Source organism: Pleurodeles waltl, chromosome 2_1 (assembly GCF_031143425.1).
Source record: "Pleurodeles waltl isolate 20211129_DDA chromosome 2_1, aPleWal1.hap1.20221129, whole genome shotgun sequence".
NCBI lineage: Eukaryota > Metazoa > Chordata > Amphibia > Caudata > Salamandridae > Pleurodeles > Pleurodeles waltl.
The window spans coordinates 459501909-459519422 of NC_090438.1; the positions used below are offsets into that span (position 1 = coordinate 459501909).

Consider the following 17514-nt stretch of genomic DNA (forward strand, 5'->3'; position numbering starts at 1 on the left):
CATAAAGATACTGTCATGAAGGAGAAAAGACTTCTCTCCACAGGGAAGACCTCCTCTCAGCCCACCGCCCTATCTCTGAAGTCTAGAGAATCTTCAAAGACTACTTCAAAACCATCGACTGTAGTCTTGTTCACGATGGGGAGCACCATCTTATCCACAAAACCATTGTCAACTGGGACAACTATGACACCAGTTGACACTCCCATATTGTGGATGAGAATTCACCCTTTGTCAATGAAGAGATTACAGTCAACGACGGCACCGTTGATGGCAACACCGAAACAGACATCAGGGACTGGGAAACAACATCCATTGGTGCTGATGACTGCATCGTCGACGGGACCGCCGACAATATTCGTTAAAGTGGATAAAAAGACATTGACTCCAGCAATAATGTCCCCCCAGTAAAGTGTCACCTTTTCCTCCATCTCATCTACTGGACATGGAGGAGTCAGATGATAATGGGCCCTTTGGGACTCGCACAGTCCATCCCAGTTAATGGGTAAATGCCAAGAGGATGATGATCTTTAGGAAGAAGATGAGCTCTATTACCAACAATACTATGCTCCTCCACCAAGAAGGCATTTCGAACACTATTACCAACCTCAACAACCACAGGAAGAAATGCAACTTACCTATTTCATTGGTCCAAGATCTGCTAGCTATGTTGCAGGATTATAGGAGGAGGTTTCCTGAGCCACCAACGGAGCACCAACCCCTACCACCTCAATCAGCGGTCCCATCTATCCCTCAAAATATACTCCCACCTGTAACCACTAGGTTAATGACCGGAGCACGCATGGCGGTGCCATCGAGAGAGGACCCCTCTTCCTCGGAGGACTAAAGAGAGGAAGGTGAGATACAGGAACATGCTCCTGCACAAGATGAGTAGGTTAACTACCTAACTATCACACCATCACCTCCACTGCCACACATCAGACTCTCCCCTAGAGGACATCGTTTTTTTTTTTTTTATAACTTAATGAACAGAGCCGTGGCAAGATTTAACCTCTCAAATTCCTTCAAGCAGGTTTCCTGTATGATGTTAAGGACCAGACTCAGTAATATCGTAAACAGCTCAACGCCGCTCCAAGAACCTTTCTTCTCCCATTTCTACTTCACCAGACAGGGTGGGCAGACGTCTGGAAAATGCGGGCAAGAGTTTTTCCCTCATGTCTGCCATCGTAGTACAAGCAGCAAACTCGCTGGCCATCCCTGGCCCCTACAATAGGCAGATGTGGTCTGGCATCGGCAACCTCATAGACCTTATTCCTGATGACAAGAAAGAGGAAGCAGCAAAGATCCTACAAGAAGAATGCACCTCGTCTGAGGTAATAGATTGCATGCTGGACATTGCATCAACAGACTTTCATCAACTAGCTGGAGCAGCAGTCCTCAGACACCAAAGGTGGCTAAAATCAACATCTTTCAGGCCAGAGGTCTAGTCTGAGGTTTTAGATATTGCCTACGATGGTGAGACGCCTTTTGCAAAGCATACTGATGATGCGCTTATAACAGTAAAGACGGACACCGATACAGCTAGGTCCCTTGGCATCTTGCAGTATAAGAAACTGCCCTTTCAGGAGGTTCGTGAAAGGGGTTTTCCACCTGTAGAGGATCATATCAACGTCCTCAGCAGCTTCAGCCGTTTCAAACTCATTACAGGCCAGGTTACCAGCAGCATTACCGCCAGCCTCCTGCAGCGGCCTATAACAAAGAAGGCCCCAGCCAGAAGCAGACCTCCCAGGGTAGAGACAAAGGTTGCAAACAGTGACCTCTGTTGGGAACCGGCTACAGATACCACATCCCATTCTTTTGGGTGCGAAGATCTCCAACTGTCTACCACAATGGAGAGAGATAATTATGGACAAGTGGGTATTAGACCTGGTGGTCACCTATGGTCATGCCTTAGAATTTGTGCAGAGACCACCTAACAACCCTCCAAGGGGAACACACCTCCCTCATCTTCACTTACTGAGAAAGGAAGCCCTCCCCATGCTTGCAAATGGAGCAATTTAGAGAGTTCTGTTTTCACAAAATGGCATAGACTTCTACTCCCGATTCTTGCTAATACAAAAGAAAACAGGGGAATGGAGGCCGATCCTGACATTAAGTAAGCTGAACAAATTCTTACACAAGCAGTCATTTTGGATGATCACCCTCTCCAATATCCAGCATCTCCTCAGCAGTGGAGACTTCATGACGACTCTTGACTTGCTGGATGCATATTTCCACATCCCCATAGATCTCAAACACAGGAAATATCTTTGCTTCACCATAGCTTGTATCTATTACCAATTCAAAGTCCTTCCATTCAGACTCAAATCGTCCCCTCACATATTCACCAAGTGCCTGGCACCAGTAGCAGCTGCTCTCCGAACCCAAGGTTGCCAAGTGTTTCCCTACATGGACTACTGGCTGCTAAAAGCCCTAACAAAGTATCAGGCGTCCAAAGCCATTCAAGCCTGTCTCAACCTATTTCACAAACTGCATCTCACTGTCCATTTCCAAACCAAACTATAATATTCCTAGGTTCGCTTCCGGATACGATCAACACCAAGGCGAATTTATCTCAGGACAGACCACTCAGAATAAGAGCTCTAGCAGTCAAGCTGTCAAAAAGAGTCTGCTTCAACTCACCTGTACGAGTCGATGCTGGGCATGAAGTATTCTGCAATCAGTCTAGTACCTGTCGAACGATTAAAGATGAGACCATTGCAAGTAGAATTGCAGAAGCAGTGGAACCATACAGAAGGATCATTCGACTATATTGTGACTATCACTCCAACCATGAAAGAGACTCTAGTGTGGTGGTCCCAAACTTCTCATTTGTCTCAAGGCCTTACGTTTCTGCCTCATATCCCAGAGTGCGTCATAACCACAGATGCCTCACTATAAGGCTGGGGTGGTCCCCTGCAAGACTTGCAAATTCAGGGACAAAGTTGTCTGCGCAGCAGAAAACATAGCATATCAACAGACTGGAATTCAGACATATTTCTCTCTTCAGGCTTTTCTTCCAAGAACAGCGTGTGGCTCTGTGCTGGTACGTGCAGGCAATATAACCAGCATGCGTTCCGTAAACAAACAAGGAGGGACATGATCATTAACGCTCTCCCAAGAGGCCCAGGATGTGTGGAATTGGCTAACAACTTACGCAATATCACAGAGAGCCAGACGTGTTGTTGATTCTGGACACATTATTGTGGACATGCTCAGCAGGGCAAAAGACTGTTGGCATGACTGGAAACTTTACCAAACACAGATAAACAGGATACTTGCACACTGGGACACACCAGCACTGGATCTCTTCGCAACAGACAAGAACAACAAATGCCAGTTCTACACCAGTAGTTATCCACTCCCAGGGTCGTGGGGAATGCCCTTTTGATGAGATGGTCAGGGATTTATGCATACGCTTCCACCCCTTCCCTCTAATACCAAAGGTTCTCAGGAAAGTGAGGAGAGAGCATGATCGCCTGATCATAATTGCTCCCAGTTGGCCCAGGCAGCACTGGTTTACAGAGCTGCTTCTGTTGTCGGAATGCAACCCCATCCACCTCCCAGCGATGCCAGCATTGTTGACCATGAACCAGGGCCAGATCCTGAAACCTGAACCAGCCTCTCTCCACTTGTGTGCATGGCTCCTGAATTCAAGGACCTGGACATTACCCAGTACTGTAAGGATAGACTGTCTAAAGAAAGAGCTGAATCCACAAAGAAGACATACAGATTAAAATGGAAGCAATTCTGTGTTTGGTGTCACCAATGTAACCTGCACCCCTTGAAAGCATCACCCACCTGAACAGATTCTGCTGTATCTCCTATCACTCGCTAAACCAGGATTAGTGCATGCGTCTGTCAAGGTTCACCTCGCAGCTATCTCGAGATACAGGTGTTCCTCTCATTCTCTTTGCGCAACGAGAATAATTAAACAATTCATGAAAGGATTATTCAGCGCTTTCCCTCCAGTCCAGGTGCCTCCTCCAGAATGGCATCTCAATATAGTTCTCTCCCAGCTAATGAAACCACCATTCAAAGCCATTCCGAAAGCAGACCTAAAGTTCCTTACATGGTAGGTGATGCTATTGCTAGCTCTCACCTTCACTAGGAGAGTCGGTGAAATACAGGCTTTCATGAGGCAGGAACCGTTCCTGCACTTCACTGACTATTATGTGCTCCTAAGGACAAACCCTAAATTTATACCCAAGGTGCTATCTCAATTCCATCTTAATGAGCCCATCATACTGCACACTTTTTCTCCAAAACCATCTCCTCCGGCTGAGCAGTCTCTTCATTCCATGGATGTCAAATGGTGCCTCAAATTCTATTTGCATTGTACTCTGCAAATACGTAAGACTGACAAACTTTAGTCTCATGTGGTCACACTCAACAAGGTGCTTCAGTCACAAAATCTACTATTGCAAGATGGATTTCTGCTGCCATCCAGTTCTGCCGTTCAAAGGTTGGTAAATTGTTTACAGCCAAGGCCAGAGAGACAACTAGGGCAGTGTCCAGTTTGACTGCTTTGTTTGCAGGAGTATCATTAGAGAAGATTTGCCTTGCTGCCACTGGTAAGCGCGCCCACACATTCAAGCAGAATTACTGCCTAGAATCGGCACATTGTGGTGATGCAGCAGTGGGACAGGCAGTGCTATTTTATCTGTGCCAATAAAGCGGGCCTATACTCCTCTACTCCTGAGGCTTTTATATTACTATCTAAGTATGTTTCACTGTCATTTTATTTTAATCTATATACCTGCTTTTCTTTTTGCATATATATATATATATATATGTGTGTGTGTATGTATATATGTGTGTGTGTGTGTGTGTGTGTGTGTGTGTGTGTGTGTATATATATATATATATATATATATATTTCTTCAAAGTCACACTCCTAAAAACTGCTTGCTATTCTGGTTCAAGCAAGAAGAAAATGAGTATCTTACCTGTAACTATAGTTTTCTAGTATTGGTATCTTTTATAGATTCAAATGTGACCCACCCTCCTACGCTGAGAGGCTCCCTCTGTAGCGCCTGTAAAGTTATTACACTTGTGCTTGAAAATTTGAGGGATGCAGCCTCTTTTGGAAGTGTTCTAGACGGTGCTGTCATCTGACTGGTCATTATTCAAGGTTGGTCCTTTTAAAAATTTTTTTTTTAAAGACATAGATAAGTTATTAAAGTGAATGTTCATTGTCATTAGGGCCTATGGTAATGATACATACAGCTATGTTATGGTACTGTGGGACTCCCACTTCGACGACTGGGAATGATTCAAGCCTGTGAATCTATGAAAGATACCAATACTGGAGAACTGAAGTTACAGGTAAGTAACTGGTGTGTGTGTGTGTGTGTATATATATATATGTGTGTGTGTGTGTGTGTAATTATAACCTAGTGGCAGTAGGCATTAGGTAGTTATAGTTAGGACCTAGTTTCTATAGAAAAAGTGTCTTTGTTTTGGTAATAACTTTGGTGCCGTTTGATGAATCTTCACACAATTTTCCAAAAAACGTTCATGCTCACATGAGCTGCTGTCTGGAAAGTTCCGGAGTGATCCGTCAAGTGGGGGCTGAGAAAAAGTGCCCCAAAGCACGTTTTCCCCATTCATTTTTCTATAGGGATTTTGAACAGCGGTAGTGCTGAAACCACTGACAGAATTACACCAGAAAAAGCCCTTTTTGTTATTTGGTGTAAATCCATTCAGTAGTTTTCTAGTTAGGGACGCAGATCCTCCTTGGATCCTGGGAAAAAGCAAAGCCCTGATGGGCTTGCTGCAACCTGACACAAATATTTTAAAAAAACCTAGAAATTCACTGAAAAACTAAAAAAACAAAGGTTAGAGGGATGTTATAGTTAGGTTGACACAAAACCATAGAAATTCAGCAGCTATAGTTCTACTTATAGTTCTAATTATCTGAAGAAACTATAACTTGTGCTGGAAAGTAACTTAAAGCCATCTTCCTGATAAGGCAACACCTGATGGGATCTCTTAATGCCAATGTAGACAAACTCAGCCGTTGAGGCCTTGCGGACAACAAATGACATCTACACCCAGAGGTTGAGCAAGGTTCTTTCCGTAAATGGAGAGAACCTTGGATCAATCTATTTGCCACGCACGAGAAAGCGCAATGTCAGCACTTTTATGCGTTGGAGTTTCAAAAGTGTCTCTCTCTCAGAGATACATTAAGCTTGGAGTGGAATTCGGGTCTCCTGTAAGTCTCTTGTCTCTGGTCCTCAAAAGATCAGGACTGACAGAACCCAAGTTATCCTAGTGGCTGTAGACTGTGCACAAAGAATATGGTATCCCAAACTCTTGGGCATGAGAATCTGCCCTCCGTTCAGACTGCCTCTTCTGGAGAACTGCATATTGTAGCATCCGGGATGGGTTCTGCGTCCCAACTTGTGCACGCTTCATTTTATGCTTTGAGACTGAGTAGTGACAGTTGAGTGTTTTTGATCTTCTTCCCAAGGTGGTTGTTATTCTCTTAGCCAGGTGTCCCTTGATGAAAAGTTTATACATCTGCTGTTGGGACAAGTTTGTGGGCTGGTGTTCAGGCAAGCATGTAGACCCACTTCATGCCAAACTATCTGAGGTTTGACTGTTAGTTTTATCTCTGGCCCAGCAAGGACTTTCTCTGGGCACTGTTAAAGTGTATTAGTTGGCTAGATCGTCATTTTTATGGTTGTTGGATCAGCCGGCTCTATTTTAAATCACCAGTTGTGGCTCGTTTCTTGAAAGGTTTGTAACATGTTTCCACCTTTTCCCTTCATTATGCGCCAGTGGGGCTTGAATTTGGTTTTGACCTTTCTGATGTTTTCACTCTTTGAAGTTGAGCATAGCTGTTCTCTCAGGCTTCTGACTCATAAGGCTGTATTCTCTGTGGCCATTACATCAGCCCAGAGGGTGAAAGAGTTTTAAGCCCTCAGTTTACCCACCGTATTCCACCTTCTACTAGGTAAAACTGGTTTGCCGAACACGTGCCTTCTTTCTGCCCAAAATGATCACTCTATTTCATGTTGGTCAGAAAGTCACTCTTCCGATGTTACTTGCTCTGCCTCATCCCTCCATAGCATATGAGAGGCTCCATTGTTTGGTTCCAAAGAGGGCTCTTAGTTTTTATATTGATCGTACCAAGGAACACCGAAACAACGCTCAACTCTTTATTGGATTCAACAGAGCAGCGAAGGGCAGGGTTATGCAGAAGAGGCTCATATATCAATGGATTGTGCACAACATTAAGCTCTGTTATGCACTGGTAAACAAGCAGCCTCCACGAGGCTTGATGGCTCACACCACCAGAGCCAAATCTGCGACTACTGCATAAGAACATGGGGTGCCTCTTAACATTTTTCAGGCTTTAAGAGTGTTGCTCCATACCTTCAAAAAGCACTACAGCCTGGCCTGTAAGGTCCATGTAGAGTGGCACTTTACCCACTCAGTCTTACCTAAAGTCATTTTGCTATCCCGCCTCTGGTGAGGTTATTGCTCTGGTATCTATTCCAAGGTAAGGAATGTAATTCTCACTGCAGAAGAACAAGTTAATAATCTTTACTAACAACTTTTCTGGTAGACTCTGATATCAGATTCCCTACCGACCCTCCCCGCCTCTCAGTTCTATGAAATGTACTTCTCTCTCCGGAAGGGCCTCCTTAGCTTCAGCACACTGGTCACAACGGTTCTGACGTGACTGTCTCCAAGCGCAGAATGTGTCACGAAAGAAACTGATGTCAGCATGCCGGGGTGGCGCCTATTTAGGCACTGCGGACGCATCACATTAAACGCCGACACACTGAGGTACAGTTCAAGATTCTCTGGATCCAGCCCGATGCCGGGGGAATATTCTATGGTAAGGAATCTAGGGTTAGTATCTATCAGATAAGGTGTTACTGAAGGTAAGTATCTTGTTCTTCAAGTAAGTTTTCTCAGTGTCCGAAGCTGAACACAACCACTGTCCCCCAGTGAGTACACCTGTACCGTATTTTAATATTTGTTGATAATCTCTGGGTACAGTACTAGTAATAGTTTTGTTCATTGGTAGCCTCATTAGAAGTGAACAGTGGGTTTGTGAACTACTAGAAAATTCCATTGCACATTTGCACTCTCTTTCAGGCTCCCAGTGTGTGGGCAGTAAGCTCAGTTATTTCAGCTGCATGAAATGTTTGTTCTTTCGGCTACCACGTTTTCTGTGTGAGAAGTTTTTACAGGTAATCTTGACATATCCTCTGTCCCCTAGGTGTGTGATATGTTTCTGAAGTTTGCCTTACCTTTGGTAGTGCTGCCTCCTGCCGGTGTCTTCTACCCAGCTCTGTTGAGCATGGACTGTGTCAGCCTTAATCAACTCTGTTACATCATGTACAGGTACGAGTGCCTTATAAAATGGGTCAACATTCACTTAGTCATTTAGAGAAGGAACAAAGTTGAAGACGTAATCTTTACTCTTTAATCTCACTCTTCCGTTTCAAGCCTTGCTCGAGCAGCCAAATCCCCTTACACACCTAGCAGAGTAAGGGCAAAGACAATAGGAAAACCAGATTCTCATTTATTTCCCTTTGTTCTGTCTTTAACAAGGAACACTCCATGTCCTGTCTCTCATGCCTATTCTCTCTTATGCGTGCTTTAGTACATTGATAGATTCCGGAATAAGCGCACCACTTTGATAATCAAACGTGACGCCAAAACACTTTTCACATAGGCAACCCGGCAATCGACGTCTTCCAGTCAAGCCCAATAAACAGCGTAGGGCACTACTAACTTGCTATTGCTGCTAAGGGCCTTGTCAGGCATGTGAAACACTATGTAAACAACTCTCCACCTCAAATTTCATTTGTCATAAGGTGATTGTTTCAAATCGTTTTTTTTTTTTTACATTTTACTTCTTTGTTTTGAACAGGCAATTTCTTCGAATTCATTTTGATGGAACAATTTTTTTGATATTGCAGTTTTGTTGTTCTGGCATATAAATGTTAATTTTCCAATATCACAAAATATATCTATACACATTATTTAAAATATTTGTTCATTTTCACAGGTTATAGCTCAGATGCCTCTTCTGATACTGCTGTGTAGATCGTTGCCTTCTGGTTAGTAATGCTGCAGCATTACTCTGCTCCGTTTTGCAGTGGTCAGGTTTGACCTTGTGGGATGTTGGAGCTCCCTGCATCTGATTCAAGCACTTACCGCTGTTCTCGTGTAGTAGTCTTCAGCTCCATGGCACAGTTAATGCTTCTCTTTTAGGGTACTCTAGACTGTTCTTGTCCCAGTGGATAAACTCGAAGTCAAACGTTTTTAAGGCGATCAAAGGCTTTTCTCGAAAGTCAAAAGTTTCTTTTCCGAGGGTGTAATCTCAAGTGTTGCCTTTTTCTGAGTGTCCGGACATGGCTGGCTTCGTGTTATGGGTTCCAGAAGTACTGTGTACCGCACATGTAAAATGCATAAAGGTACCAGGTTTGCAATATCATTTGAAAATCCTGTCACAGGTCCCCTATCTACTGTTCAGAGACCCTTGAGGTGGAAATTAGTTCTTTAAAAATAAAGTCGATTTATTTTTACTTTAGACACTGTCACACCATCACCAACATCTGCAAAATAGTGGCAAGGAGCTACGTCTTCATGTGACAAACAATGTACCCCACCAAATTGTGTTTGGGCTGCCACGCAGCATTAGCCAGGGTCAGTGGCTCAGCCACTCTCGGACTGTGAATATTGGTTGTAACATGCAGAGAGTCTGCCATGGCAAAAGGCTGTGGACCTGAGGCCAGGGAGTAAGTCTTCGAACGCCAATTTGACGGAGCAGTTTGTTTCAGCCCTCCACTTCTAGAGCCTCCAGCAGTATAGAAGACTGCCATGGTCACAGGCCTCGTTTGGTGGATTGCCAGGTGGGGTGGGGAGGGAGGGACACAATACTTCTAGCCATAGTCAGCCACGGCTGAACCTTGGCCACATTCACCTAAGTGTAGCCCTTGTCTTGCTACTGCATTCTGTTTTTTTAATTTAACAGAGGTATTGCGAGCCCAATAAAAGCCCATTAATATATAGAAGGCAGGGCAGCTCTCGAGCTCTGAATGCTTGACCCTAGGAGTACCAAATAAGGGAACATTCTTTGAAGATTTTTTATGGTTAAAAATTGATTTTGTTCACATGATTAACATGTGGTTGTGAGAAGTTGGAGTCCATGATCCTACTATAGTTTTTAACTTGTGTAGATATGGTTGGAAATAGTCAAATTTCCTTAGGCTAGGCTGTGATGGGTGTTATATATTTTTTTCCATGCTCTTTAAATGACAATCCCTGTTTTTGAGAGGTTGAGGTTAAGGTGATTCTGTAGCTTCCAAGTCCTTATTGTCTTTAGGCATTTAAGACCGGATATGCCCAGGGCTGATTCCAGCTTAAGGATAGTCTGGGCGTTGTCAGCGTAATAGTAGCAAGTCAGGTTTAAAGTGTTAATTTCTGGGAGTAGGAAGAGGAAAACACTAAAAAGCTAAGGATAATTATAAACACACTTTCCTCGTTCTGTGCTGAGAATCTGTACTCTTTTAATAGAGACTTCTAGCTGCAGATTCCTCACCTTGTGAATATTTTCCAGGCATCAGTCTGAATCTGAAAATTTTCAGCTGTACCTCTGCTTGCCGATAGGAGACACAGCAGCACCACATTGATGCTGTTCGATTTCCAAAATGACGCTCGGTGCCCATATAGGCAAAACTCCAGCGCACTGACATTTGTTCCTTCCTCTTCACACCACAATACTCTGATCCAGGGCTACCTCTGGTCTCTTTTAAGCCCTTACCTAGATCACAAAATTGTTTGTGTGGAAAGGCCAAAACTGTTTGTGAAAGGGACATGTCGCCTCCCAAAACAGCAGGTTTTAAACCCTGTAAGGGCTGCCACAAACAAATTGCCGGGGATGGAGTCATGACTCAATCACAGTCAAGTTTGGTTATGATCTAAGGTTTGCAGTGCCTGCGTGTTGATGAACCCAAAGGTAATATGAGACCGTTAGCGAAACTCTACATCCCCAAGTATCCTAAAACTCTGTATCTGATAGAGACTTCTAGCTGCAGATTCCTTACCTTAGAATTTCCTGGCGTCAGCTTGGAATCCGGAATTGTTTGCTGAGCAGTACCCTGTGCGAGCCATTGGGTGGAGTCGTTCGGATCCGCCTGGCGTCGTTGAAGTTGTCTTTGACGTCACGGTCACCTATGAAGGCACAACCCCGGCGTGCGTACATCAGTTGTTTTCCTTCGGCGCCGGTTAAGCGAAGGTCTGAATTCGAGCTACCCTGTGCCTTTTTTTTTTTTTTTGGCAGGCCTTTTTTCAACCTTTTTGTCAATGCTTTTTGCAGTCTGTGCGGGGATGACATTGAGGAAGATGGAGTTCAAGCCGTGTGGTGCATGCCATCGCGCCATGTTAGTGACTGAGCCTCCATCAGGTATGTCTCTGGTGCCTCGACAGACACCACCACTAGAAGTCATGTTCTGACTACTGCGCCATTGCCCAAAAACTTTGAGAGAGTGGTCTCTGAAGCTCATGGTGGCCCGGCAGTCGACTTTGGTTGGTGCGAGGTCATGGTCCTGATCGAGGAGGAGGTTGCGGGACCTCTCCAGGAGCCCTAAGTCCTCTTCGTCACACTCGAGGTCCTCTGGGCAATCGGGTGAAGAGGTACAAAAAGTTGTTGTCATCCAAGTGGACTTTGTCATGCCTGTCGGCCAATGAGACATCTCAGGAATGTCGATGTTCCAGGCACGGATCCGCAGAACCGATGCCAGGGCCAACTTCAGCAAACCCCCCCTTTCCGAGAGCCAGACAACCCCCGCTCAACTCAAGGAGTTTTACAACACCATGCGCCTCGTATCTGAGTGGGCCGTCCCCACTGGTCCGCCCTCAGGCCCTAGGGGTCAGTAGGGGCTCCATCCGATTCCACCCTGCGGCTTTGGCCTCCGTGCCATTGGGGACTCATCGATCCAATACCGGATCCAGGACAAAGCTGAGTGCACACAGTCTGCCTCCTCCGGCATCGTTCCTGACATCAACGCTCCACCATCACCCACCGGGGGTGCGAGCCCCATCCTCATTCCAGATGATCCAGAGCCAGAACGACTGCATATGTCCCCGATTCAGACTTCAACGGGGCCAGATCAGTGCCTGAGGCTTATTTTGATCAGCCAGGAACAGGTGAGGAATGGGAAGGGTCCCGTGACCATTTACAATATTGTTTGGAGCACATGGACTGGTATGAGGAACTAGGGGAAGCCAGTGGACTGGATACTTCACCAGATACTGGCATGCTCTCACCTCCTACTGTGACTACAGAGGAGGGAACGTCATATGCAATCGTAGTGCATAGGGCAGCTGAGGTCTTGGACCTAGATTTGCCTAGGGCGCCAGTCAGGACTAACCTCCTAACTGAGGTGCTTCAGCTGGGGTTTCCACATCGGAACCAATGTTACCCTTTAACGAAGCCCTCACTGATGTCCTGCTGGGGAAGCGGTCGAAACCCAGCACGCAAGCTCCTGTAAATAGGACAATTGTCCGCTGCCATAGACTAGGTCCTAATGATTCTAGTTTCCTCACCCAACACCCCACCTCGGAGAGCTTGGTGGTCCAGGCTCCCACTTCCCATGGTGCCTTCCCTTCTGCTTCCCAGGTTAGGGAATCCAAGCGACTATTATATTTTCTTCCTCCAGCCTGGCATTGAGGTCTGTAAACACCTCCTGCCTATTGGGACATTTCCCCCATACTTTACAGTGGCACCGGGGCTGCCCCAGGTCCCAGAGGGCGTGTGGGACACTGTCTGACAAGCTGTTAATGCTGGGAGAGATGCAGCAAAGTTTACAATATGGTGTGGTTTGGACATGACTGACTCGCTGGGTAGGGTGATTTCTTCAACGGTGGCCATTCGTCGCTACGCCTGGCTCTGTATGTTTGGCTTTTCGGGGGATGTCCAGGCAAACCTTATGGACATGCCCTTCGATGGCTCCCGCCTATTTGGAGAAAAGGCAGACTCAGCGCTTGAGCGGTTCAAGGGCTCTCAGGCCACAGCCAGATACTTGGCCCCTTGGCGCCTGCTCACCAGAAGTCTGCCTTTCGAGGATTTGGAAGGGCTGTGATACCACGCCACCCACAAATCAGCCACCATCCTCCATCAACTCAACATCCAGTAAGAGGACGAAGTTGTGGTACCTTTAGGTCCAGGGGGGTCTATCCAGAGGTCAGCCACCACCTAGCCACCCCTACCCCCCCCCCTCCACAGCACCCAAGTCATCCTAGTGTGATTCTGCAAGACCACTAATGCCCAGTTGGAGGGAGGATTCAATTTCATCTCCCTCACTGGCAGTCCACAACTTCGGACAAATAAGTCTTGCAGATCATGCAGAAGGGCTATTCTCTCCCTTTTCAGTTTTTCCCTCCCTCTATACCTCCATTAAAAGAATGGCTGACGGTGGATCAGTTAGTCTTGCTCCATGAGGAAATGGTGGCTCTCTTGGCCAAGGGAGCCATAGGAAGGGTCCCAATGTCAGAAGTAGGCAGTGGTTGTTATTACCGCTACTTTCTGATTCCCAAAAAGCACGGGGGTCTTCACCCTATTTTGGATTTACAGGACGTCAATCTCTTCCTCAAAAAAGAGAAATTCACGATACTCACTCTTGCTCAGGTCTTGTTTGCCCTAGACCAAGGAGGCCAGATGGTAGCGCTGGACTTGCACGGCGCGTATTTTCACATCCCCATCATGCCTGCCCACAGGCGTTATTTGTGGTTGAGGGTGGGTCACAAGCACTTTCAGTTTACTGTGCTCCCCTTCGGTCTCACCAGTGACCCTCAGGTATCCACAAAAGTGATGGCGGTGGTAGCAGCTCATCTGAGAAGGTTAGGGATTTCAGTCTTCACTTACCTCGTCGACCGGCTGTCGAAGGCTCCTACACCCCAGGCTCTTGTCACCCACCTTCAGACTACAGCGTACCGCCTGCATTCCCTGGGGTTCACTATAAACGTGCCAAAGTCACACCTGACTCCTTCTCAGAAGCTCCCTTTCATCGGGCTGTTCTGGACAGAGTGCAGTTTTGGGCTTATCCTCCCGACAGCAAGTCCAGGATATTCAGGTAATGATACTGATGTTTTGGCCTCGATCTTGGATTTCGGTGAGACAGACTCTAAAGGCTGCTGTGCCTCATGGCCTACTGCATCCTGTTAGTCAAACATGCCAGATGGCATATGAGGGCTCTGCAGTGGGACCTGAAGTTCCAGTGGGCACAGCATCAGGGGAATCTCACCGACATGGTTCAGATCTCGGAGGGAACTGCAAAAGACCTGCAGTGGTGGTTAGTATACTGCGATTGGGTCCGAGGCAGACTCCTCTCCCTTCTCCAACCTGATCTCACAGTAGTAACAGATGCATCACTTCTGGGATGGGGCGGCCTTTTGGGAGAGGTGGAGATCAGAGGCCCCTGGTCTCCTGTGGCATCCGGACTCTATATCAACTTACTGGCACTTCGGGCGATCTGACTGGCATTGAATGCATTTCTTCCTGTTGTAAAAGGGAAGATGGTGCAGGTGTTCACAGACAACACTACTGCAATGTGGTACTGCAACAAGCAGGGCGATGTGGGTCGTGGACCTTATGTCAAGAGGCCCTGCGTCTCTGGACATGGCTAGAACAGCAGGGCGTAAACCTGGTGGTTCAAAACCTGGCAGATTCTCTGAATGCCAGGTCGGATGAACTCGGCTGTCTATGCCTAGTGCATCACAAATGGTGTTCCCACCCAGAGGTGGTGCAAGGACTCTTTCAGCATTGGGGCGAGTCTTGGTTAGATCTTTTCGCCTCTGCAGAGAACATGCAATGTCAGCAGTATTGCACATTGGAGTTTCCAAGGCGGCAGTCGCTTTGACTACGCTTTTCATCACAAGTGGAATTCAGGCCTCCTGTAGGCCTCTCCACCGATATTACATCTGCCCAGAGTTCTCGAGAACGACTGGGCCCAAGTAATCCTACTGGCTCCGGACTGGGCATGGAGAGTCTGGTATCCCGAGCCTCTGGGAAAGAGCATTGATCCTTCGATCAGGCTGCCCCTTCAGGAGGAACTTCTGTTGCAGCAGCAGGGGAAGGTTCTCCCCCCGAACCTGTCAACTCTGCGCCTTCATGTGTGGAGATTGAGGGGTGGCAGTTGAATGACTTTTGACCTTCCTCCTGAAGTCTAAAGTTGTTTTGACAGCCAGGTGTCCCTCCACTAAAACCGTATACGCCTGCTGTTGTAAACGCTTTGTATATTATTGTGCAAAAAGATCTATTGATTCTCTTTCTGACTTCCTTCTCTTCTTACTATTCCGTGCTCAAGAGGGTTCTGCCTTGGGTACTCTCAAGGGCTATTTTTCCACCTTACCGGCATTCCTTTGGCTGCCTGATCAGCCTTCACTTTTCAAATCCCCCATTGTACATAGTTTCCGCAAAAGGCTTGTACAAATGTTTCCCCCTACGCCCTTTGTTATGCCTCAATGGGACTTAAATCTTGTCCTCACATTTCTTATGTGTGCTCCCTTCGAGCCTTTAAACAACTGTCCCCTCTGGCTGCTCACCATCAAGACAGCCTTCTTAGTGGCAATAACATCTGCCAGGAGGGTGAGTGAGATGCAAGCTCTGTCATCTAAGCTACTGTATCTCACTATGTATCCAGACAAGGTGGTTTTCAGAAGATGTGCCTCTTACCTTCCCAAGGTGGTGGCCCCATTTCATCTGGGTCAGAACATCACCCTGCCCACCTTCTTTGCGACTCCACCGACTGGATCCAAACAGTGTTGTTGTTCTACCTTGACCGCACAAAAGAGTTCCGGGTGGATGACCAGTACAGAAACAAACCATCTTGCGCTTGTCCGTTCTCTGCATAACAATCTGCTACGCACTGGCCATGGAGCATCCTCCTGAGGGCTTGAGGGCTCATTCCACCAGGGGCAAGGCTGCTACCACTGCGCTAGCACGAGGTGTTCTGTCAGGTGGATATCTGTCAGGCAGCAATGTGGGCATCCTTGCACACGTTTGCAAAACACTACTGCCTGGATAATCTGGTCCGGAGAGATGGTCACTTTGCTCGTTAAGTCCTGAAGGACTTTTTAGTGTAAATGAGATCCATCCGCAGTCCACCGCGAGGAGGTTATGGCTTGGGTATCTATTTTAAGGTAAGGAATGTGCAGCTAGAAGTCTCTTCGGTAATGTATTATCTGGTAGAGACTCTGGCCCTGATTCTGACCTTGGCGGTCTTTACGCAAGACCGCCGAGTTACCGCCGCGGTAAAGACCGCCGACCGCGGCGGTATGCCGTGGCGCGTATTCCGACCGCTGGGAGCGTTCCGCCGGAAAAACCGCCAGCAGCCACACTGGCGGTCGGCGGGAAAGTGGAGACTGGTCAACCTCTACCGCCACGCCAGCAGAACACCGCCCACAGAATTACGACCCACATTTCTGTGTGGCGGTCTTCTGTTGGCGGTCTTCTGTTGGCGGTCACGTCCCTATGGCTCCCGTCGCCTCCCGGAGGACCAACGCAAGGTAAGTTGATCGTCCGTGAGGGGAGGGGGTGGGGGGGGTGTTGTGTGATGTGTGCGTGCATGGGGGTGTGTAGAGGGGGTGTGTGAGTGCGTGCATGCGGGCGGGGGGTGCTGCTGTGCCTATGGGCAATGTGTGTAGTTCGGCGGGTGCGCATGTTGGCATGTATGTGTGCGGGTATGTGCCCCCGTTGTGTATGTGTGTGTGTAGGGGGTGTGCATATGTGCATGTTGGGGGTGCGTGCATGTCGGGGTGCGTGTATGTGCATGTCGGGGTGGGGGGGGCAGGGGGTTTGTAACATCTCTGGGGGGTGGCAGGGGGTGGAGGGTGTGGGGGGGGGAGTCGTGGGGGGTAGTGGGGGGTGGGGGAGACCCCTATCAGTGCCAGGGATGGAATTCCCTGGCCCCGATAGTGCCTACCGCCATGGTTCGCATGGCGGTTCCCGACCGCCAAAAACCGCGGCGGTAAGCAGGGTCATGATGCGGTTGGCGGTCTTGGGTCGACCGCCGGGCCGGAGTGCGCAAACTCCAGCCCGGCGGTCATGACCGCCGTGGCGGTCGGAGTGGGAAAGTGGCGGTCGATCGCGGCGGTGACCGCCGCGGTCAGAATGCCATTTTTTGGACCGCCGGTCTGTTCGCGGTCCGACCGCCGCCTCTCCGCCGACCGCCGGGGTTAGAATCACCCCCTCTGTCTAGCTGCAGATTCCTTACATCCACCCATGCCTCCCCGCTCACCGGATATGTCCGGATATGTCTAAATAGGGTTACGTTTTATCCCTTTCAGGGCCCTAGGTTTTGCACAGACGAACTGTTGGTTCTATCCATTACTCTGTGCTTCTGGCGTGGAAGTTCATGGGTAAAAGAACTGACGTACTTGTGCCAGGGGAGGGAGGGCCTCTCTAGGTGATCATGACATCACAGACGGCTCAAACGACGCAGATGGTGCCACACAGATCTGTACGACACCACCCAATGGCATGCGCAG

The 17514-nt window shown here is 47.7% G+C and overlaps 1 protein-coding gene across 2 annotated transcripts in view; it reads left to right on the plus strand.

Moving 5' to 3' along the window:
- Positions 1-17514, plus strand: part of CENPI (centromere protein I) — a 368658-nt gene that overhangs the window by 281905 nt on the left and 69239 nt on the right. For both annotated transcript variants that reach the window (XM_069213362.1, XM_069213368.1), the window contains exon 17: positions 8237-8361. In XM_069213362.1, coding sequence (XP_069069463.1) covers positions 8237-8361 — 125 coding nt within the window. The remainder of the gene's footprint in view (positions 1-8236; positions 8362-17514) is intronic.